The 25,158-nt window shown below is 32.8% G+C and overlaps 1 protein-coding gene and 2 long non-coding RNA genes across 7 annotated transcripts; 1 reads left to right on the plus strand and 2 right to left on the minus strand.

Annotated features, from left to right (window-relative positions):
- Window positions 1-892: 892 nt before the first annotated feature.
- LOC134268915 (uncharacterized) lies at window positions 893-2,484 on the plus strand. Its single transcript, XR_009992461.1, has 3 exons — window positions 893-979; window positions 1,703-1,859; window positions 2,383-2,484. It is a non-coding gene; the product is annotated as an uncharacterized LOC134268915 (long non-coding RNA).
- A 315-nt stretch (window positions 2,485-2,799) lies between these two features.
- On the minus strand, window positions 2,800-9,727 carry LOC134268916 (uncharacterized). Of its 5 annotated transcripts, none has more exons than XR_009992465.1 (4): window positions 9,507-9,726; window positions 9,277-9,389; window positions 4,746-4,855; window positions 2,800-2,923 (listed from the first exon to the last, which is right to left on the minus strand). It is a non-coding gene; the product is annotated as an uncharacterized LOC134268916 (long non-coding RNA). The 5 variants fall into 5 exon arrangements; XR_009992464.1 differs by lacking the exon at window positions 2,800-2,923 and adding an exon at window positions 3,994-4,101 and having other exon boundaries at window positions 9,507-9,725; XR_009992462.1 differs by lacking the exon at window positions 2,800-2,923 and having other exon boundaries at window positions 4,595-4,855; window positions 9,507-9,727.
- Window positions 9,728-12,187: 2,460 nt separating this feature from the next.
- LOC134268904 (diencephalon/mesencephalon homeobox protein 1-A-like) lies at window positions 12,188-18,860 on the minus strand. Its single transcript, XM_062751142.1, has 7 exons — window positions 18,519-18,860; window positions 18,274-18,366; window positions 14,460-14,551; window positions 14,223-14,324; window positions 13,463-14,136; window positions 12,887-12,969; window positions 12,188-12,536 (listed from the first exon to the last, which is right to left on the minus strand). Exons 2-7 carry the CDS (start codon window positions 18,362-18,364, stop codon window positions 12,361-12,363), a joined length of 1,218 nt encoding a protein of 405 aa, XP_062607126.1. The 5' UTR covers window positions 18,365-18,366; window positions 18,519-18,860; the 3' UTR covers window positions 12,188-12,360.
- Between the last annotated feature and the right edge of the window lie 6,298 nt (window positions 18,861-25,158).

Below are 25,158 nucleotides of genomic sequence, written 5' to 3' on the forward strand. Positions count from 1 at the left end.
ACACTTGCTTTGGCATTCAACTCGACATTTACATTTATTGATGACGTTTCTTAAATTAACAATAGTTACTTTCTTTCATGTGTCGACTAAATGTATCCCAGTGAACTAGAACTAAAACACTAAAAGATACCTTAGAGTCTGCCATATTTGTTTCATATTTAAATGTTTTAATGACTGTAGACGATAAGACCAACTAACAGCTAAACTGTGTGACAAACGAGATGACTACAGCTTTTCCACAATCAAATTTCCCTAAGTTATATAACTTATCACTGGGTCGTACTTCAACTAACTTTTTCCATACAAATATTTCAGCTTTTGTTTTTATTTTCTGAATTTGACAATGGAGAGTCTTCTTCTTGGGTGGTACACAGGGTTCACGGCGGGTGTGGCCAGTCAACAGAAAATGTTTACTCCTCCTAGACACCTGATTTCTATGGCAAGCCCTTTTACTATTTATTCGTAAAATAAATTTTTCTTTCAAAATGAGAGATATCTCTCTAGCATAGAGAGATATCTCTTTAGCTTATGGAGATATCTCTTTAGCTTATAGAGATATCTCTTTGACTAATAGAGATATCTTAATACTTTAGAGAGATATCTCTTTCAACAAAAGAGATATCTCTTCTTGAAAGAGAGATATCTCTTTTAGTAAGAGAGATATCTTTATAAGCTAGAGAGATATCTCTTTAAACGAGAGAGATATCTCTTAAAGTTAGAGAGATATCTCTTTAACAAGTTTAAAAGAGATATCTCTCTTAATTAGAGAGATATCTCTTTAGATTTTCAAAAAAAGATATCTTTCTAAGCTAAAGAGATATCTCTTTTAATGAAAGAGATATCTCTTTTCCAATCACCCTTAAAATAAAATAACTAATTCTCCCTTTAAAAACGAAAGCGAAACAGGAAGTAATGTCTGTTAAGTCGTTCGTTTTCTGGTTATGGAAAAGAAGAGGATAAAATGGACTGATTGATACAGGTAAACAACGTTTAATTGCTTTATTGTTTTAAGCGAAAGTAACAGGATTTCAAACCAAAACGTCCCCCAAAGATTGGTTCCATATTATATTTATTTCATTTATTTAGCTCACAGGACAGCTGAGCCGCGGATATAGAATGCGAAGTCAATAAAAACAAATTCGAAATAGGCCTACATGCACCCAATTTCATCGATCACGGGAATACAGGCTTGATTACTACGTCGATTAAACATAATCCTGATAGAATTAATGTTCTTTTTTAATTAATAAATACTCCAAAAATAAAAACGTCCAACATTACTTCTTTCATGTAAACAGGGATGTATATATTCAACTTCAATATTAACTGTAGGACGTTAAACGACATACATGTACGCTCAATATATTAACTGTAAAGCCTTATGACCCCCTTCCCAAACACAGGCACCTGAAGTATGGATAATACCCCCCCCTTTTTTTTTAATATTTTTTTTAAATTTAACAAAAAAAAGGGGGGTATCATCCATACTTCAGGTGCCCGTGTTCCCAAATACTCTTACAATTATGAGAAAGACATTTTATTTTCTTAAAATAGGCATTAGAAATAGGAATTTTCTTATTTGTCTTAGCTAGAACAATCCCCAATTTATCCAATGTTGTCACCAAACAGGTCTGCACTGGGTCCATAAGACATTCATCATTCAATGGTAGAACATTTTATCTACATTTGTCATATTTTACAGAGATCCAGGAGGTACTGAAAAAGGGACAATGCTTCGACTGAATGTGTCATCCATGTACCAGTATAGACCTGTTAATGAGGCATATCCAATAATTCTTACACTCATGAAGAGTGCGGCAACTCCCAAGTAGTTAAGGATGGCACGCATTTTAAATCAGGTACAGGATAATTTTTTGGGCTGCACTTTTCTTTACTTCAATATTTCAAACTTACTAGTTAAGTATCAAGTCCACAAAAGCTCAAACACCATGGTGAATCAATGGGCCATAATGATAGTTAAATTTGTCATATGCTTTCTTATTAAATTATCAATTTGAAATTTGATTGGTAAAAAACATTTATTAACAAGTACAATTCTTCTACTGTGTGCCTGTCATCCCAACAATTGCAAATGCACATCGATAGGTTCTCCATGAAAATTGCTAACTGCGCAGAATGGTTGCACATTTTTTCAATGAACTACATTTTCTTAACATTGAATCCTTCAGTATAACAAGACAAATATTGCATGCTTATTTTAATACAATATAAATAAACTTAAGAACAAATTTAAGGATTGAAGTTTAATTTGTATATTTGGTAGTTACATGCGTAATTAGTTTTATATATAAAGGATGTACACAAGCATTTTATAACATTGAAAATATTCAAGAAAGTATTAATTCTCTTAATTTCTTGTAGATCCTCACTTTTAGGATGTTTTCCATGTTCTTGTGAAAAGTGTTTTACATGGCACCATTCAGCTACAAATACTTTGCCGGTGGAACTGTGACATCAATCAACTGCTCATGCCACTGCTAATTGGCAGAATTTCCTTTGGGACAAGCAAACTGTTTCAAATATATTACACCTGCAAGTTAGTACTTATGAAATTTTGTTTGCAGGAAGCTAAAAGCTAATGAGTATTGAAAATACAAGTCAGATGAAGTACAAAAGTGTTGATACAAGTCATTTAGAATTTTCAATTCTTTGCAGGTAGTGATGAGTGTACTGGAAGTTTTTTCGGGATCTTGTCCGACATCATAGGTACAACTGGTCACTGTGCTTTCTTGGTTATATAAGCAGGCATATTGTTAAAGCGGTGACACATGTAGCTTCAAATGATGCTTGACTGTTTAAGTGTTTTTCTATGATTTATAAGTAAACCTGGATTGATCTCTGATGCAGTAATATAGAGCCATGTCCATTCTTCAATATTCCATCATCCCACTGTCATAAAGTACTGAAATAAAAATGATTTTCATTTTAAAAATTTTTGGTTTTTATATGTAACATAAAATTCTACAGAAATTCAAATATTAAAACTACTTCAAAACAAGATGTGTTTGTGAAACACTATGCGCCAGGCGGCAACAAATTCAAACAAGTTTTTTTAAGCATATAGGTCATAGTCAAGGTCACAAGGTCATTGGCCTTGGTGTCATTTGAAAGAGCTTAATTAGTGGAGTATGCAAATCAAATATGAAGTCTCTATCTTTTACGGTACAAAAGGTATGGTGAAAGTTCAAAATGGTATTTATAGCATTAAAGTCACATTAAAGGTCAAAAGTTCACTGGCCTTGGTGTCATTTGAAAGAGCATAATTAATAAAGAAGGCATTCCAAATATGATTTCTCTATCTTAAATGTATAAAAAGTTAAGGCGAAAGTTAAAAAAAAAGCTATTTTTAGCATATAGGTCACAGTCAAGGTCACAAGGTCATTGACTTTGGTGTCTTTTGAAAGAATTTAATTAGTGGAGTAGGCATATTAAATATGAAGTCTATCTCTCATGGTTCAAAAGTTATGGTGGAGGTTAAAGTTGACAAAAGACAAACAGACATAGAAACAGGATATAAACAATAGACAATAATTCACTTATTTTATGATTGTGTATATTAATGTGACTGAATTTTGGAATCAATTTGTACAAAGGTTTAGTGTCATTGAAAAAGATTACAAAATATCCAAAAGAACTGTTTTACTTGTTACTATAGAAGGAAGTTGTTTAGAAAATTTTCTTTTATTAGTTGCAAAAAAATTTATTTACTATTCAAGATCACAAGATAGTAAACCATTATTTATTGATGCAGTAAAGTTATTCAAGTATTACAGAAACATAGAAAATTGTTGTGAAAAAGTTAAGGACAAAATACTCAGTAAATGGGTCCTGTATGATAATGTGTACAACATTAGTGATGCAAAAATCAAAATTGTAATTCTTTGTTAATTTATATCTACACATTTGGGTACATCTGTTTTGTTTTTGGATAAATTGTATGTTTAACTGTCATATGTTTACATATACATGTATGTACATTTATTATGCCCCCCCCCCCCCCTTGAAGAAAGGAGGGCATATTGCTTTGCTGCTGTCTGTCAGTCCATTTAGTTTCCATTCATTTTCTTCACAACCATTGCACTGAAATGAAATTTGGTATACAGCCTTACAGGTATATCAGATGAATATCTAGGTCAAGTTCTGTTTTGGGTATGATCATCGCGCCATTTTTGACAGAGTTATACCCCTTGGCTTTAGAAAAATTCCAATTACTTGCAGTTTCTGTTCATTTCCTTTGCAGGGGTTGCACATAGTGAAATGCAATTTAGTATACAGATTTATCAGATGATCAGGAATATCTAGGTCAAGTTCTCTTTTGGGTATCCTTGCACCATTTTTGACAGAGTAATGCCTTTTTGGACTTAGATAAAAAATTCCAATGTGGGGGGAGGGGGGCATAAGTATTTTACAAACATCTCATTATTTTTAATTTTAGAAAGTGCATTGTGTGAGTGTGTGCAATTGTGGTGGTGAGTGAGTGAAAATTGTCTTGTGTTTGTACAGTGTATATATGGATATGGAAAATGCTTCAAAATAAAGCATTTCAAAAAAATTTTTTGGAAAGTATGGCAATCATATACCATGCAGTACTCAGAAATGCTAAATAAAAGGCTGCGTAGAAGAAAAAAAAATAATTAAAACTACCAATCAAATAAGTATTAAATGTAAATCTTTTAAGATGAAGGTTTTGCTTTGTCAGATTCTTTGCTTATAGGGACACTTACCTTTAATAATGTCATGACAGGTGAGGCACATGGCTGGTCTTCATGCTGGATCAGTTCTTAGTTAAAACCATCCAGTATTGCCCCAAGATTGCCAGATGTACAGACAAAACCTGTAATTTAGCAAGCTTCTGTAATATTGAATTATTACATAGGCCATAGTTGTATGTGCAACTGATAATGATGTAGGACTAAGGTGCCTGACAAATAATGAGTTATAAATCTTACAAATATCCATTTACAAATCTTAACTTTCTTCATTAAATTTTATCAATGATTTTACAAGAAAATCAGAATAAAAATTGTCCTTTTTATACATAAAAAATATTTTCATTTAAAATCTTTTTATTTAAAAATATTTGTTGCATTTTCATATTTAGGGCACCCTTCCTAGGCCAACAATAAAAAAAATGATTTGTTTGATGTACTCTGACCGACCTGTTCAAATAGCCCCTACCCATTTGCATTCTTTGGGGGCACTTAAAATTTTTTAACACCCCCCTTAATTTCCATAGATGTTTTAAAGATAAGGTATCATATTTTTTTTAGGATGCTTTTTAATTTATAAATACAAAGTCTTTGTAACTAAATGAAAACATTAACAGATTTTTGAGTCTGTGGTTTTAAATATGACAGTTATCAATTTATTCAATGCAGTAAGACATAAGAAAAAAAAAACTAGAAATATGTCCACAGGACAGGAATGCCCGCCAAGGGTATATTAGTCATGCAAAATGAAAATTTGTATGAAATTTGTTCAGAATATCTTGAAAAATGTTACAGTTGAATTGCTTACATCAGTATGTATCAGCATATGAAGTTTGACACCAATTTCAGAGATGTGAGGTCAAGGTCAAATAAAAGGTCAATGTCATGTTGATGCAGTTGAATTGCTTACATCAGAATGCATCACCATATGAAGTTTGACACTAACTTAGGAAAATTGAGGCCAAAGTCAAAAGAAAGGCCAAGGACAAAAAATGTTTGTTTCAGTTGAAAAGCTCTCATCAGTATGGTAAGTTTGATACAGTAAATCTCGTTTCGTACGAACAAATATTGCGAATTCTTGGGTATAGCGAAGTCATCTTGGATTCCCAGCTATAAAATTTCAATGAATTTCTTATATGATTATAATGAATTATGGATATAGCGAAGTAATTTCATAGGTCCCAGCAACTTTGTTATAACCGAGTTTTGCTGTAACACCATCTTGAATGGTATGTTTAAAACTAAGTTAAACACTAATTTAAGAAAAGTGAGGTCAAGGTCAAAGGAAAGGTCAAGGACAGAAAATGTTGATGCAGTTGCATAGCTCTTATCAATATCTATCAGCAAAGTTTGATGAAATATCCTGTATAGTTTCTTTGAAACTGGGCTTTGAACTGAGCTAAACGCAAAGTGTGACGCATGGACAGAAAGACAGAAGACAGTCATGACAAACACTATATGCCCAGGCCATAATCATGGTGGGGCATAAAAAAACTACCGGTACCTACCAACCTACCTGCCAACCTTGATAAAAGTGGGTAGGAGTACATCAAACAAATATATTTTTAAAGCTGGCCAGTTGTTGACTAGTATATTAGTCATTTTGATATGCTATGTCTTATAAAAAATAAATTTTATATTTGTCTTAGACTTATTTGTTGCATCAAGTTTGGTTGAAACTTAATTTGCATCAATTTCATACCTGTATTTGATTATGTTCCCCAAACGAAGTTGGGGAACATATTGTTTTTACTCTGTTTCTTATTATTATTATTATTTTTCTTCTTCCTGGGAAAATTTTGTCCACGAGTGATCTTGTTAACTACACATCCGACTAAGGTAAAATGTTTTTAGGGTTAGTAGGCATGTTATGTAGAGTTGCCGAACGAAGGTCATTTTGCGCGCACGTGCTTGCAAGTGCGGGCACGTGCAACACGTGAAATGACCAATATATTGAATCCTACCGTAACTTTTCTATTTTTTGATGAAATGTTTTGAAACTCATAATATAAGGATATATTAGTAGTATAAATAAGATGACGTGGTCAATATGGCAAGATCTCACGCGCATGCACGTGTGCTTCCCTCTGATTTGCTGAAACTAAAGTCTCAATATCTTTTTTGTTTCTTGTCATAATCTTTTGAAATTTTGAACATAGTCCTATATTATGAAGATCTACAGCATGATATATAAAAATTTTCATGAAAGCATGCGCATCTGCGTGTGCTGTAATCTGATTGGCTGAAATTTTAAATGGCTATATCTCCTTTGTTTTTTGACGAAATGCTTTGAAATTTAAAACATAGTCATGCATAAGAATATACTAAAATATGATACAGAAAAAAATTAATGAAATCACGCGCATGCAGGTGTGCTGCAATCTGATTGGCTGAAACTTTAAATGGCTATATCTCCTTTGTTTTTTGACAAAATATTTGGAATTTTAAAATATAGTCAATCATTTTGACATCCTTTCAATACGATGAAGATAAAAAAATTATGAAATCACGTGCAAACATGTGTGCTGCAATCTGATTGGCTGAAAATTCAAATGGCTATAACTCCCTTGTTTTTCAACCAAACAGGATGGGATTTAGAACATAGATAAATATAAGACTCGTACAAGAAGGTGAAGTCATTATGCACGTGCTTGCACGTGCGTGCAAGTCCGTGCATAGCTCGTGAAATAAGTAAAATTTAAAAATACACTTGAATGTGTGCATTTTTAATGCTTCTGGATTAAATGCTTTGATATTAAGTATATTAAAATTTTAGATAGTGTAGACAAGATAATATGGTCGTTACGCACATGAACACGCGTGCAATGCCTATTTTTAATTTTTTTTTTTTCGGGAAGACCTTGATTAAGTCTAAATTCCATAAAGTATTTTTTATTTAATAGAGATAAAGGGGAATATGTCACCAAAAGGGAGTTGGGAGCGTTTGGGGAACATCTGTAACGGTCCCCGTTACAATTAGCACTAGTTTGCATTGTTTTGGATGCTGATAATTCAAAGTCAGTTTGGTCTTAGGTGCTGCTGACTTTGGATCTCTTAGGAACTGCATCTTTTATCTGTGTTACTGGTTCTCTTGTACCTCGCTGCTATAAATAAGTTTTAGTGTATACAGTTGTGTAATATCAGTGAATAAATTGAACAGACAGATTGATTGTTTATTGTTTATCGTTCCTCTCAAGAATTTTTCACTCATATGGAAACGACAGTGGAGAGCTGCAAATTTTGTCCTAATGACCTATACTCAGCACTCAGGGCCATTGACTGATTGAGCAGGAAGGGATCTTTTTTGTGCCAACACCTGACCTACTGCAACAAGGGGCCACAGTCATACTGTATCATCCCATGGACAGGTCTCCACATCCCACAGTGGGATTCAAACTCATGATGTAAGGATCAACACCTTATTTCGCGACTCTACTTGAGCAGACACTCTAACCACTGTGCCATGCAGGCGAATTTGAACAGACAGAAAAATTTACCAAAATCCATAAACCATGTTCTATAAACAGGAAACATACTCTCTAAAGTGAGAAATATGGTCATCTAAATTTTATTTAATGCAGAGAGATGGCAAAATATATGAACATCTTATCCTTGTGAAATAGATCTAAATTGCTACAAACATTTAATGCTCAAAAAAATAATCCACTAATACAAAGCAGGTTAAAATTTACTGAAAAACAAGATGTGTTTGTGAAACACTGAAGCCCCCGTACGGCAATTTAGTGACAGTTAAGCTTTCTCAAATGCAAATCAAATATGTTAATTCGTACCAAAGTAAGGTCTTTTCACAAGAGATGAGAAATGTAAACACTAACTACACCTGCTCCAGGGTTATGACCAATGTTAACATCTTAAAAGATAGGACAAATTCCGGGTCAAGGTCAAAGGGTCAAGGTTGTTGTGTTCTAAAGAAAGGCCTTGTCTCAAAGATTATGTATGGGAAGTATGAAAGCACTGGCCCTTACCGTTCAAAAGTTATGGCCAAGGTTAAAGTTTGTAAAAAGTAGGTCAAACTTTAAGGTCAAGGTCAAAGGGTCAAGATTCTTGATATCCAATGAAAGGTATTGTCACAAGGATTACACATGTGAAATATGAAAGCTCTAGCCCCAACTATTCAAAAGTTATGGTCAAGGTTAAAGTTTGGTAAAAGTAGCTCAAACACCAAGGTCAAGGTCAGATGGTCAAGGTTCTTGAAATCAAATGAAAGGTCTTGTCACAAGGATTAAATTTGTGAAGTATGAATGCCCTAGTCCTAACCCTTCAAAAATTTCTGTCAATGTTGTATTTTTAAAGTGGGTCAAACTCCAAGGTCAAGGTCAAAAGGTCAAATTTGGTGGTACCCAAAGAAAGGTCTTTACACAAGGAATATATATATGAAATATGAAAGTCATAGCTCCACTAAATCAAAAGTTATTGGCATTGTGAAAGTTTTTGCGGACAAACAGAGAGACAGACGGACACGACAAAAACTAATTACCCCCGAAACTTCGTTTACGGGGGCATAAAAAGTATATTAAAAAATTACCCAAACAAAAGTGATGCAGCCACAATATCATAAATATGACGTTGGTTCCCACCAATGACAAAACTCCTCCTCTATAATCAGCTGATGAATAACATCTCGGATTCAAGAGAAATCTGTTAACAAATTAAGGCAAAAGATAATTTTGAAACTATTTCATTCGGTTAAGAATAAAACACTTCATTTTCCCTCAAAATAAACAAGAAACGGATGACACTCTCTGATTTGTTTACCTGTATTTCGATCGAAATATTCCTGGTGGACGCTCGCACCCAATTTCTTATGACATGAAATTCATACATCGTAAATCGTACAACCCTTCGGCTTTGTAAAACTATTTAATTTCCCCCTGAAAGCTGTGTGTAAACCAGAAACATGCTGAACTCAATACACATTCACCATGACCATGTGCGAGGAATTGAAAATTATCGTAAAATCTCGCGAGTCACGTGACGAGACTTATAGTCTCGTTCAACCAGACCCTCGGCTGTCTCCGTAAATCTCCGACCACCCAGAGGGTCTGGTAAAGATACGTATTATCGTTTGTGACGCCAAAACGAGGCTTACCGAAATTCTGGTAAAGTTTTTGATTGGCTGAAAAGAACACACCTACAAGATTTAAACAAATACATGATAAATCAACAGAAAAATAACTTAAAGATGTGAAAATTATTTATCTAAAAGTTAAAACCGTTAGAGAGGAATTATTTACGGTAATGCCCTTCAGTTATAGGTAAGCGTGTTTTATTATGTCTCGCAAATATTCTGTACGAAAGCAAAAGTGAAAGTAGTGTAGCCCTACCTGCGTAATACACATTCCTTCGATTGATATTGTAATTTCTCGTTTGGTATCCCTAATTAAAGACCAGTTTATTAATATAAAGTCACAATCAAGCAGAAGAAACGTCTTGAACGTTTGATTACAAAAAGGATTTTTAAAATGAAAACAAGATAGCGCCCTCTGACGGTTACAAACGCTTACGTGATTCTTTACCAGACTCTCTGCTGGTCGGAGTTCACGGAGACAGCCGAGCGTCTGGTTGAACGAGACTACGAGACTTACAGACTCTGGACCGAATTTTCTCAGCTTTTGAATAATGAATAAAAAGTTCACTTCCGGTAAAGGGAGAAGTCATTTCAAATGGAATTTAAATAAACATAATGAAGAGAGATATCTCTTTGCAATAAAGAGATATCTCTTTTTGCTTCAGAGATATCTCTTTTAGACCCTTTTGAAAGATATCTCTTTCACTTTGAGAGATATCTCTTAAGATAAACTTAGAGAGATATCTCTTTTACTTAAAGAGATATCTCTTTAACTTGGAAAGATATCTCTCTAAGTGAAAGAGATATCTCTCTAGGTGAAAGAGATATCTCTCTAGTTGAAAGAGATATCTCTCTAACGATCAGAGATATCTCTTTAACGTTCAGAGATATCTCTTATCACGAAAGAGATATCTCTCAAGGAGAAAGAGATATCTCTCAAAGAAAAAGAGATATCTCTCTAAGTATAAGAGATATCTCTCTAACTTTAAGAGATATCTCTTTCTTATAGAGATATCTCTTTAGAATAAGAGATATCTCTTTAAGTTGAGAGATATCTCTTATTTTTAAGAGATATCTCTCTAAAATGAGAGATATCTCTGTAATTTTCAGATGAAATTTATTTTCCGAATAAATAGTAAAAGGGCTTGCCATAGATTTCACCTCTTAAATTGTCAGGGGTCTGTTCATGTCCTCTTTAAAATTTTGTATCGATTTTTAGATCGATTACTCTTTGTCAAAATCGCCCGTTCACTGTCTCTAGTTTTATATATAAAATGCTAACATAAAATGTCCATGGGTCATATACTCATCTAGTGCTTCTTATGTTCAATTTAATACGTTTGTATTTATATAGACTATAAAATATCTTTTGTGATCTGACCTAGATACCAACATTGAGAGGAGAATGCACCTACAGAGTATACTCACATGCGGATACTGCTGTTTGAAAACAACATCTAGTGACTTGTATTATATTACAATACATTGTTTCTTGTTATTATCAATGAAATATATAGAGATAACGAACATTATCCGAGCTCAAAAGTCCATTAAACAATACAAATCAGAAGCAAGACAAACAGTTACACGGACCTCTAAAACATCAGAGGTGGGATCAGGTGTCGTTGAAGGTGGGCACCCTACTTTTATTTTATAAATGAAGACATTGGTCTGCTGAATGAGGTGAATGGATCTGGTTAATGAATGCTGGAGATAGCGAAAATAGCTCTCCAGCTTAATAAGTTTGCCTTACTAATTTGAAAAATTGAATAAAAAAATACCAATTTATATTACAATTTTATAGTTGAAATATTACCTTTCAATGTTATGCTTAATTTTCAACGTAGTCTAGAAAATTTGAGCCCCATTTCTTCTCCAAATAAAGATTGAATACTATAGGTGTTCTGATAACGTTGCGTAATTATTTTAACAAAATGCAAAAACTGTGTATTTTTAAAAAGCAATTCATGAGTATTGTTATATTTTCATATTAAAAATACTTCAATAATCAGGTTCATTCATTCTTAATTGTGAGATACAAATCATAGACAAGGGAATCTTTTACTAAACTTACAAATATGTTTTAAGATGAAATATGTGGGGATAGCAAACATTTTTCGAGCTCAAAAGCTCATTAAACATTACAAAATAAGAGCGGAGCAATCACATCAAAACATCAGAGGTGGGATCAGGTGCCAGGATCAAGATAAAATTGCACAAATTCATACCAAGAAGGGTGCCTTGAAAAGTGCTCGTTTCAATCTGAAGTATCAATAAATTACAAACGATGGTCATTTTTCTCAAACTTTAATTTATAGTTCATATTAAGTGTATCATAAAAATATGAAGTAAGCAAAGTCATTTTTTAATGTTTAATAAATAATAACAAAATTTACAGTCAGTTGTGAAATATATGGATGAGTAGCAATAATTATAGATACACTGTAGTTTATAATATGGCTCTTAGGATTTTTTTTTAAAGCAAATCCTCATAAAAATGATAGATACTAGGATAGGGATATGAAAATTCGTAAAAAGTTGTTACGGACATGTCCGAGAATTCAATTGTTCTTGTAGCGATGACGTAGAAGTAATGGACTCCGAGTGCTCACGTGCACGCCTGCGCAGTTCAGCAACACTTGACGTTCTCTGGTCAGAGGAAACAACCCTTGGAGGACAACCAGGCCGAGAACAGCAACCACAAAACGGTAAACATCCTGCAGAAATAAAATTTATTGTAAGTTTTCATCAATTTGAAAAGAAAGTTAAGGTGATAATGGACTGTTTGCGATAATTTAAATTAAATAAACGAAAGAGAAATAACGCGCACTGTATAGGAAACATAGTTTCTTTTAAATAGGAAAAAAAAATACCTTTCAGTGGAAAGAAAGACACATCATGATAATATAATATTTTCTACGAATTCCCAAGTCAAACATTTGACATTAACCAACTTGCCCTATACTATCATGGCATTTTGCCATTCTTGGTAGATTCTACTAATTTAATAAGAGAGAGGGACAGTAACCACACGCCTAAAGTAGAACTATTTTTATTGGTTCTTTACCTTTGAAAGCAGGATGCGGAACTGGAGGAAGGTAATGTCTTGGTGAATTTAGATAGTTCTCCAGATAATTCTTGTAGGCGGACCTAAAAAAAACACAAGAATTTGTCATTGAGTTCCATTTATGTCTATCCAAATAAACTTCTTTAAAGGCAACTGATCCTTTACTCCAATATATGTCAACTCTAGTTAAGAAATACCAAATATCACTGAAGGAGGATTGGAGATAACCTTTTGGCATTCAGGTTTAAAGTTGAATGCATATTTTTTCCCAATTACCGGTACAGTAAAACGTGCTTATATCGAATATGTTATAATGAATTGTTGCTCAAAGTGAAGCGATTTTCATTCCCCTTGACTATCAAAATTATTAATTACTCATCGGAAATAACGAATTATGCTTATAACAATGCAATTTTTTCCGTTTATGTCACTTTGTTTACTGTAATTGTTTAAGAATACCAGGAAAATATTAATACACCTAAATATGTTAAATATTCAAAAGCAAGATAAAACTGGTTTGCTATTAAAATTTTTGAATATTTTTTTTTCAAAATCATTTAATCGTTTGAAACTCACCCCTCCATAAATGGTAGCATTGACTGTCTGTTTACAACATTGTTGTTAAGAGCCAGAAGTGTCTGAACAAAAGAGGGCTGCATGAATTGTTGCTGTTTCTGTAAGAGCATGCTGTCTTGTGATTGGCTGGCCATGCTCATCAAAAGTGATGATGAAGAGCACATGTTGTGCATTCCAGAAAATAAACTAGGTAAAGAACTAGGGATTCTGCTAGGTGATTGGATATTATTGGGAGTGGGTATGACGTCATCATTGTCTTCGTCCTTGACGTCATTTGTAACAATCACATTATCACTATCAGCATCTTCTGGTTTTTCTTTTATTCTTTGACTCTCGTCCTCATTTTTATTTGAGATTGAGATTTCTAAATCTGAGGACTCTTCTTCCTTTTGAGATGTATGTTCGTCTGATTTAAAACAATTAGTTTCTGACGAGGTCCCCTCATTCTCCCCTGAAATAACGTCCAGAAGTTTTGCAGCTTGCGAATCATTCTCATAGGTTAACTCGGTGCTCGTTACTGTCTCAACTTCCAACTCATCCTCAAGTTTTGTTTCTTCACCCTCCGACAACTCACCCTCGGCTACATCATTTTGACTAGATGTCCCTGATTTAGACTGCTGTGTCGTAAACCTCTCGCTCTTTCGCCATTTTGCTCTACGATTTTGAAACCACACCTTTAAAAAGCATTTTTCTTTGAGTGTTTTGCCTTTCAGCATGTTAATGATAAGAAATTTCTGCAGTGCATATTTGTACTATTTACCTGAACCCGAGCTTCAGTAAGATTAATCCTCATTGCCAGGTCTTCCCGTGTAAAAACATCTGGATAGTGAGTTTGTGCAAAGGCTTTTTCTAATTCCTCTAGCTAAATTAAATAAACATTAAAATATTTTAAAAAATTATACTTACTTACTAACTTGATTTTTCAAAAATGAATTTATTATACAGATGAATAGATTTTTCTTGAAATACCACGTATGCACATTGTTTTTCTAGTTACCTGCTGAAGAGTAAAGGTAGTCCTATTTCTTCTCTGTTTCCTTCTTGCAAAATTGTCATCTTGAAAATCGTTACCTAGGCCATATCCAGCATCTAAAATAGACGTAGAAAATTAATTCCAAAGATCCGATTTCTATATTGTACACTCAGAAATATCCATGACCCCCAAGACTAATAAGGTAAAATAAGATTAGGACATGAAAATGAAAAGTTTTATTTCAAAGTTTTTCCCCTTTAAAAATAAGGTTCTTTGTTAATCAAAAGTGTGTACAATTACATTATACCGACACAGAACATACATGTAGCAGATAAATACTCTATATAGATATTAAAAGGAAGATATTTTTCGGTTTCGTGTCAGGAAATATCCATGTCAAAATGTCAATGAAATTGCCATTAATATGACAATAAAGGAAGAATCGTTACTAAACTATGCAAAATCCGATCAATGGGAGACTCCTAATTCAATTAAGATAGATCATGCATAGAAAATTACTACCGATTTCTAGCGGGTGCTAAGCGCATCTCCAATTGTCTATATTTACCCTAATTCCCAGAGATCTGGGCAATATTTGTAGTTCTAGAATGATGGACATTAGGAATAATTTGTTGACGGATCGACTATCACAACACAATAGTTTTATCGCCTGTCAAAGTCTGATCATCATGCACAAAATCACATACTATTCCATTAAATGGAATTTCGTTTTATATAATAAACCTCTTTAGGGGTTTGAACGTGTCTGATGATCTTGGTCTATAAGGTATAATGGCGCGGAATGGGCTTCCTTCTTGTGACACCCTATGCATCAATTTGTGTTAATGACAGGTACAGGTTTATTTAGATTTAATATTCAGAAAGCTTTAATAACATTTAGTCCCCATCATTACCTTAATTGTCTTCTATGAGGTATTAAATTTCAAAGGTAATCTAATTCAATATTGGCACGGCCAATCATTATACAAAGTGCTGTGGGGATACCATATTACTGGAAGTAAATATTATTAAAGCAGCATCTTATTTCCCCATTTGCGCGCTTTCGCGTGCCAAGAGGAATTAGTCTCACTTGGTCTTCATCGCTCTAGGCCACTAAGTTGGGAGAAATACACACTTAGTGATTATTTTTCTGATTGGATAAAGAAGAATCGTAAACGCCGTATTTTGGGGTAAAATCGTATAATAGATAAATGACATTAGCGTCGTGTACAAATCTCTAATTTAAGACATTATCGGACAGACAAAGTGAATTTTAGTTGACAGGTTTCTGACCGTTGGCAACCGCATACGCCAACCCGTGCCCATCGCAAATGCATATCATTGATTTTACACCGAAAATTTAATAAATAAGAAAGAAAAATACCAAAAGACATGCGGATAATGATTTTCTAAACTACATAGGAATCTTGTCCTTAGGGTCTGATAATTATCTAAACTTTCAGCATTGAAGGAAATCTCAAAAGAATTAGCAGGCTTCGTTTTGTTTTTGCGTTTATTTAGTTTTGGTACTCTCTTGCAGTGATGAAAGCTAATACTTCCTAAAATCTTATTCGAAAAAATTAAGATGCTACCTGGTGATTAGTAAAAGTTACTCGTTGATTATATACGATAGTATATCGTTGATTTTCTTTAAAGTAACATATTAAATGCTCTGTGATCCCTGTTTTCCCCAAAGGGTAATTTTAATTATTACAATATGCATTTGGTAAGAAAGGTAGTCAGTATTCATGGGTTAAAGTGGAAATTCTAAGAAATAAAGAAAAAAAAATATCTAAAAGGAAGGATAAAATCGTCTTTGAATATTCAAAATCAAGTGTTACGTGACTTTTTGCATTAAATGCTCGATTAATCTGCCTTGATTCCTCACTTACACCTCCTGCAGGAATTTAACCCATTCTTATAATCTGCAAACAAAAATTCTTATAATTCTGCAACGTCATGAAAGCAAGTCTTTGCAATGCGACATGCACATCTTATTTTGAATCATTTGTCGTCTGTTCTGTGACAGAATGACACGAAATATTCAGCTTCTTTGCTGCTCTGTAAACGTGATTTGAGACATTCTTCTAAGTAAAACTGTAAAGGCATTGTTTCAAATAGGTATACATGCGGTACCTGCAAAATTATCTATAGCGTAAGAAATCTTCAAATACATTTCATTTTATCGTTTAAGTGCATTTTTTTCACGGCAAATGTTCAGTTGACACATTTGGCAGGAAACATCACCTTTACTTTCCGTAGTTTTCCAATAATATGTTTTATAAAACAAGAAAAGGGGCAATATATAATGCTGTATATCAAGACTCAAAGATAAAAATCAAGATACGTTTAATATAAAAAAGAAATTTGTTGGCGGAGTATTATAAATTTCGTTTTTCGATGCTTGCTAATGAAATGGTCCATAGGTCCATAACTAAGATAGGTATTATAACATCAAATAAGAAGAAAAATACAAGTATTTTGCCTTGTTATATATTGTTTGCAAAATATTCAAAAAATAACGAAAGAATACATAAACTGAGAAAAATCTTAAGTCAAAATTTTGATTTTTAATATCTTCAATCCATGTAACATAGATGCATAAAAATGTGCAAATTTGTGTGATATAAAAATTTAAACACATGTGGAAAATTTTGTTTCATTTTCAAAATTATTTCAAAAATTATATTAATTTGAAATTTAAATTTAATTTAAATTTTTTAAAAAATGTACTTAAGTCGGTTCTCAGTTCTTGGTCTTCGGGCCTGGTTATATTTGCGTTCATCATAACTTTTTTTTTAAATTGTACTCTGTAGTATTGTACCATTTCTCCTTTTTTTCTTAGTTTTTCTTTAGGCAAAAAACTCACAAGAGTGTTAAAGAGTTATACTTAAAGATATCTTTTTAGGGTATTTTTTTGAGATTAGCTTCTAGCCCGTAAATGTGCCCATCACAACTTCCTCTTGACACAGCAAGAAAGACTCTGTTTCCCGTAAGGCACAACATACCGATAACCCCAAGAACTGTAGAAACTCAGAGAGATGACAGTCTCTACATGTAACACCACTAGGTATTGAATTATCGTTGAACACTTTGAGTTCGTGAATAAGTGGAGTTTTTGTTAAACTAATTGTTGATTTTAAAATGTTTATACTTAGTGTTTACATCCTGCTTGAACCCTTTTGGCCAAAATGCTTTCTTTCGTGCTCATTTGTGACTACAGCATCAAGCTCAAAACAGTCTCACTTTTTTCAAGCCCCTTTTTATAGGACTATAATTTATAACTAAGTTTGATTCTTATTTTGAGAATTGCATTTAAAATCTTTCATTAAATTTGATAATATATTATAAATATTTGAAAGATTTTTCTTTTTTCATTCTCAGTTCTTTTGGCAGAATCAAAATTTAGCACATTTTTGTACTTATTGTTGAAAATGCATTCTGAAATTCATTCAAAGGTAAAAGTTTTCATTCGACATGGAGATGGTGTTGCTAAGTAAATTTGTTACATTTTCAATCATTCTTTAAACTGACATTTTTTTCAATTCATTTTTTTTTTTGGTCAGAATGTCAAAAGTCAAATTTCGTTTATTCTGTAGGTTTAAAGAATATATACCGCATGATGAAATCTTTACAGAGCGTTTTGTGATAAACTGAAGGAATATGATTAAAACAAATAAATATACAGTAAAGAAAGCAATAAACAAGAAATAAACAAAGAAAAAATCTAAAAATGAATGGTTCCAAACACTGATAAAATTAACTGAGGAATTTCATTCTTATTTTATCCACAGAAATGAAATTTTGTCCAATGTCTGAGACAGGTAATAAAACTTACAAGGATGGTGGTGGTGCTGATAGGACAAATCTACACCAAACTGTCTGGCCGCAGCAGGGTGGAGAGCCGGGGGGCAATGGAAGCAAAACATTACTGAAAAAAATACAGAACACAAAATTATCACCGAACAAGTAAGTACATGTACTATCTCAACATTATCTAAATAATAAACGATAAAATCATTTTGGTAAATGCCATTTGTACCAAGCTCTAGCCTACTGCAGAACATCAGGCCTGAATCTTACCTTGTATCTTCTGGTGTTTTCTTCTTTCACGGAGTTAATGATATCATTCAGATAGCTAATATCAAAAGTGATCCGAAACACGTAAGTCACTGCCTTATCCTTTACAAGTCGGCTTTGCAATGAAAGAAAAGCCAATCTTGCTCTGTATAATAATTTGTGATATTGGAAATTTGGTCTCGTTTAGACTGAAAACCACTTCCAATAATTCAGTTTTCTGAATGTAATCCTCAATTAATCAAGAAAATTAGACTGCGAAGCCAAACCCACGTTGGAAGGGCTAGCAGAAGACACAATAAGAAAGGATCGGCAGTGACAGCCCATGTTCCTGAGCCGCTCTGTCATTGGTCGGATTACTTAATTCCGGATTTTTACGGAACGGAACGTCCATGGTGACAGTAATACCATAACGGACTCCACATGGATCATCTAATTTGTAACCGATAAACGCCAATTCAAAAAGTTCCCGGCCATAAAAATCATTTATCGCAGAAAATAATGCCCAAAAATGTCTGTCGGATTCGACATTTGATGTGCGTTGGTCTTAATGCGGAGACATTACACGGCTTTCCATCTGATCGTCCAAGTTTCTTGACGCGGGTCAAAATTGACAATTAATTGTATAATTTGATTTTCCCTTTGTAGAACAGATACATGTGTTTGGTTATTCTAAATTGGATTATGACCTCTTGAATTCATCTTTATTTGAATGATAATTGACGATCTAGAAATGGTGGTATGTTTTTGCTCTTGAAGTTCACAAGAAGCTAATTAAATCAGCGTTTAGAAATTTTCTTTAATTCAGATTAACTCAAAAATTTCTAGTCTCTCAAAATAGTTTTAAGTACAATGTTCAATTTATGTCAAAAAAACAGAGATGAAAATGATTTTTTTAAATAATGTTTTCGAATGATGTATGTGTATGATGATAGTGCTCTCTGACTCTCGACAGCAAGTATGACCATTTTACAAAAGTATTTATGTATAACCGACTTGAAGAATTATTTCCAATATTTAGAATAATAAAGATAAATATAATGATCTTTTTTATTATTATTTTGGTATATGTTGTCTGTTCTTTATTAGTCTTAAAAGCCATAACATTATTGGGTTATTTTGCCAATTTGCTATAACCGGATCAGTGAAAACAGAAGAGGATTGCAACAAACCATGGAACATTTTATTATGGTTGAAGGAAATCCTTTCAGCAAATTTAACCAAGCACTTTTTAAATAATAATGTTTTTAAGAATATAATAAAATTTGTGTTTGTTTGTAGCATGTTTTCAAATCTTTGAAATAAAACAAAGATTACTAATAAGTTCATGAATAATCAAATACTTTTCAAAAGTAAAAATACTGCATCACCAGTCAAATAACAAAAGAACAAGAATTCTTAAATGAATAAAAAATAATCTAATATTAATGTGATATATTGAATAATACTTTTCATATCATATTACAGAGAGAGAGAGAGAGAGAGAGAGAGAGAGAGAGACTACTCACAGTGAAAGAGGATCAAAATAAAGGATATACTAATATGTACAAGTATTTCTTGATTAAGGTTATGGCATTGAAAGAAAGAAACAACTTGTTCTCAGCTGGGTAAAACAAACGATAATTCATATTCAGAAGCGAGTGGTCTTTGTTTCATACTGGTAATGTTTATTAAATTAATTTGATAAGAAAAAGTTCCCCTTAGCCATTTAATTTGGTCCGGACAGTAAAATTATTTCGATTGTATTAAGCCAATAAGTCTCGTAAAAGCGCCTTAAACCATTGAAATATGAGTGGGATAACTTAACGCAGAGAGAAAAAAAAATCCTTCTGCAGCATACATTACACACTAACAAAAGCTACACAAATGTACCTTAATTGTTTATGTTTTGGGAACACACCATTTAAATTAAGTTTTATTTTCTCCTGGAGTTGATTTGAAGGCGGAGGGGTGGAGTAAATACTGTTATTTTCATCAGCTGCTGACTTTATTTTCGGTCCAGTTCAAAAAAATCTAATCGGACATTTTTTTCTAAATTCACTTTTTTGTGCTGCATGATGTATGAAGCATGATTCATGCAATTGCATATATATCACTTCTAAAGAAATCATGTTTTATTTTATATTTTGAGGTCATTTCTTATAGTTTTAACTCGGCTATATGTTTGATGTGTTTTGTAAAATACTTGTACTTGATTGATCTAGAAGAAAAGTTAATTTCTTAATTGTTTTTCATTCTCTTCTTCACTTTTTAAAATTATATCTAAATGCTAATACATATATGTAAATCCATCTTATATAAGCACAGATATATTTTTTATGCTTCCATTCAGCTTTTCTTTTTAAATTTAATACTTGCAGTAATGTTTTATTTTAATATTTGTCTATTCACTCAAAAAACAGCAACAAAAAACCGTATAGAAACTTACCAAAGAAAATTAAATATTAATTTTCTTCAAAAGATAAGAATATCAGTATTGTCAATTATTATTTCTTGATATATATTTTCTTTGAAGGTCTATTCCTTCTGGAACCACAGAATTCGATCAGTACTCATTACTTAATTATTACCTTATACAAGAAAAAAATTGCAATCCCCGGACGTTGTCGCGCGCTAAGTGTTTCCAGGATAATACAATAACGCAATTTTCTATACTTTGCTTTTCTATTATTCTACATTCAAAAGCATCAATAGAAATTTGAAGAACTCTCCGTAAGCTAATTCTCTCCTCATTCTATCAGAGCTTCGACTTATAACTTAATCACGCGCCGGGATCTAATAGATTTTCATTTTACTAGAGATATAAACTTCTTTGATGAATAAGAGTGGAGTGGACGCGATGCTTGATCCCTCCTAATTATCCACAGAATAAGACCATAAAGTAGAATACACTGAAACATAGAAGTAAGCTACAAAAGACACAATCAATCTGCTTAGGGAATTCAAGTCCTCTTGTGTCATAGGCAAATAAGGTTTCATCTATTTAGGAGGATTATTTCTTTTCTGTTTTTCTGGAGAAACTGCGGAGGCTTACAGCTGCTGTCCGTGTATGGCAACGCTTGGCGGACTTGAACAATAAAAATCACAAAAACATTAGACAATGTTCAACATAGTTTGTTTTGTTTCTTATTATTATTATTCTTAGCTTATTAGTGTGTGTGTGTGTCCGGGGGGGGGGGTAAACTACACATTCGACTTAGGTGAAACCTTTTTAGGGTAATGTAATGATATATAGAGATCAAGGTCATTTTGCGCGCACGTGCTTGCAAGAAGTGAAAATATATAATGAAAATAATATTTTTAGACAAAATGTTTTATAAAATAAGATAATAGTATGCACAAGATGACTTGTTTAAAATAGCAAATTTAAGCAAGCAATATTCAATTGCAATACTAATCTTTCTTGTTTTTTGATAAAATCATTTGAAATTTTGAACAATCAAACGTAAGATTAAAAAAATATCATGAAAGGTAATTTTTCCAACAATCGCGTGCAACACGAGAAATTTAATATTTATTAATTTTATTTTGAAATCAAAGTAATATACAGTATTTTTTGTAGAAAAGAGGTCAAAAAAGAAACAATCTTCTGATTTGATGTTGTATCTTTCTTTTTTTTGACGAAATCCTTTGAAATTTTAAAATGGCATGAATTGATATCCTAACAAAATATATATATATAAAAAAAATCTCAATTCTAACTGATTGGTATCTAACAGGTTTATCCGTTTATTTCAAGGGGCAAACAGGATGGGTGTGAACATTGATAGATATAATAGATTTCTACAAGAATATATGGCTCAACATGCACATGGATACATGTGCATGTACGTGCGCTGCAATCTTTGACTTTTCTATAACAGTTGATTTGTTTAAATTGCCTTTTGAGAATAACAGATGTAATGGACTTCTCTTCACCATGTCATTTTGAGCACGTGCGTGCACGTGAAATGGGTACAAATAAAAAATAACTTGAAATATTTTTAAATACTTTTGGATCAAATACTTTGATATTTAGTATATTAAAATCTAGAGATTTCAAGACAAGATTATATGGTCATTACGCACGTGCATTCAACACACGCGTGCAATGCTAAAATTTGAATGAAATTATCACTTCTGGGTAAACGTTGCTAAAGTCTCAAATGCATAGTTTGTCTTATTTAATGAAGCTTATAGGGAATATGGCACCAAAAGGGAGTTGGGGAGCGTAAAGGAAAAACGCCTTTAACGGTGTGTTACAATTAGCACTAGTTTGTTTTGCTGAAAAATGTGGTGAATTTGACTTAATAATAGCGAGCGCAGCAGACGTTAATGTAATGAAATATCGAGATGAAAGTCTTACTACAGTGAAAAGTATATGAAAATATTTTTAGTGTTTTATAAAGTTGGAATCTTCAAGATCTGTTTATTATGAATTTAAGAAGAATATTCAATTGCAATACTGATGCATAAATCGTGAATATGCGTAAGATTAATATTAAGGTAATTTTTCCAATAATCGCCCCTTTCTTTTATTAATTTTATTTTGAAATCAAAGTAATATACATTTTTTTGTAGAAAAGAGATGAAACAATCTTCTTTGATGTATTTTTTTTTCGAAAAAAAAAATGGCCCAGGAATTGTATTTAACAAAGTATTTATATTATGAAAAAAATGTTAATTCTAACTTGTATCTTATAGGTTTATCCGTTTATTCAAGGGGCACATGGCGAGTGTGACCAGAGGATATTGACTTCCCCATGGCTCCTGAACCAACCCCTGCCTTCTGAGGTCCGTTTTGACTTTTCCTATAAAGTTTATTTGTTTAAATTGCCTTTTTAGAATGATCACTGTTCGTTCTCTTCACATTTGTCATTTTGAATTGGTGAGGAACTGGGGTACAAATATAATTGAAATATCTTGTGACACCGAGCAGTATTCGAGCTGAAAAATCCATTCAAACAATACAATCAGGAGCAGAGCAAACACTTTTAAAATGATACTGAGGATAGGATCAGTGCAAGTAAAAGCTGTCACCCCCACGTTTTTTGATAGTAAATAAAGAAAAACGCCATTTTCGGTGTGTTACAATTAGTATGAAAAACATATAATAAATTGTATTAAATGTAATCAAATTTTGCTGACAAGGTAATTGTATAGAACTTACGAAATGAAAACTTTAAGGAAATGAGATTGTTGATATCTTTGGTTCATTACCTTGTTTGTCAAAACTTACCTCGTTCTTGAGTATCGAATCAATTGAAAGCCGTAAACCCCGTATGCAGATGATAAAGTTATATTGCTGCATAAGTAAGGTAAGTAAATGAAAAGTTAAAGTCATCACGTTTATAATAAAGCTTTGTTGTTAGGCTGCCATTTACACCTTTTCCTTGTAAAATATCCAAGTTTGAAACAGATGTGTCAAACTGTGATGTCTTTAATTTCAAGTTCAATGAGATATATCGTGTCGACATATACTAGTAAATGGAAATAACTACTGTTAACTGAAAATACATTGTCGACATCAAAGAGATGCTTGAGTTTCTGATTGACAATATCTATGTGATTTTTGGAGACCAGGTCTTCCAACAATCTATTGGAATTCCCATGGGTACCAATTGCGCTCCGTTATTAGCAGACCTATTTTTATATTCATATGAAGCAGAATTTTTGCAAAATCTTATGCGTGAAAAGAAGAAAACACTTGTTGTGGCCTTCAACTCGACATTTAGATATATCGACGACGTATTGTTAATTAACAATGGTCGTTTCTATTCCTACTTCGATACGATATATCGTGGTGAGCTTGAGATAAAAGATACCACTGAGTCTGACACATCTTTTTCATACTTTGATATTTTACTTGAAAAAGACGTTAATGGTAATCTAATAACCAAGCTATATGATAAACGTAATGTCTTTAACTTTTCTATCCTCAACTTCCCTTACGTATGCAGCAATATACCTTCATCACCTGCATACGGAGTGTATATACCTCAGTTGATTCAATATGCAAGAGCATGATCTAACCTACGTATAAACAACTTCTAAAACGAGGTAAATTATTGACAAGCAAGTTGATGAAACAAGAATATCAAAAGTCTCGTTAAAGTCATAATTTCGTAAATTCTATGGTCGATGCAATGACCTTGTCAGCAAATACAATTTATCACTGAGACAAATGATGACTGACGTTTTTCATACTAATTGTTAGTCCATTATTTATATACTGAATTGACGACGGATTTTCCCGTTATTTCCCGATCATGACAAGGAGCACACGGCGGGTGTGACCCGTCAGCAGGGGATGCTCACTCCTCCATGGCACCTGATTCCACCTCTGATGTTTTTGAGGTCCATGTTTGCTCTGCTCCTATTTTGTATTGTTTAATGAACTTTGATATTGAATACTGTTCGTTATCTCCATATCCTATCTAAATGTCGATTTAAAGGCAAGTGTTTTCTTCTTCTCTTGTAAAAGAGCGCTATGCCGCATTTGGTACGAACTGGAATTCCAAAAAAAATGTTGGAATACCTATTTCCAAAAATCACAAAAATTTACATTACTAGAGCTTTTATTTTTAAGTTGTTGTAAAGGTTAGTGATACTTTAAGTTCCATAATCAAATTTTCTCAATTAGGTTAATATCTTCTAACAGAAAATA

This window comes from Saccostrea cucullata, unplaced genomic scaffold (assembly GCF_032062105.1).
Source record: "Saccostrea cucullata isolate Sc308-1 unplaced genomic scaffold, CSIRO_AGI_Scuc_v1 ctg1198, whole genome shotgun sequence".
NCBI classification, from domain to species: domain Eukaryota; kingdom Metazoa; phylum Mollusca; class Bivalvia; order Ostreida; family Ostreidae; genus Saccostrea; species Saccostrea cuccullata.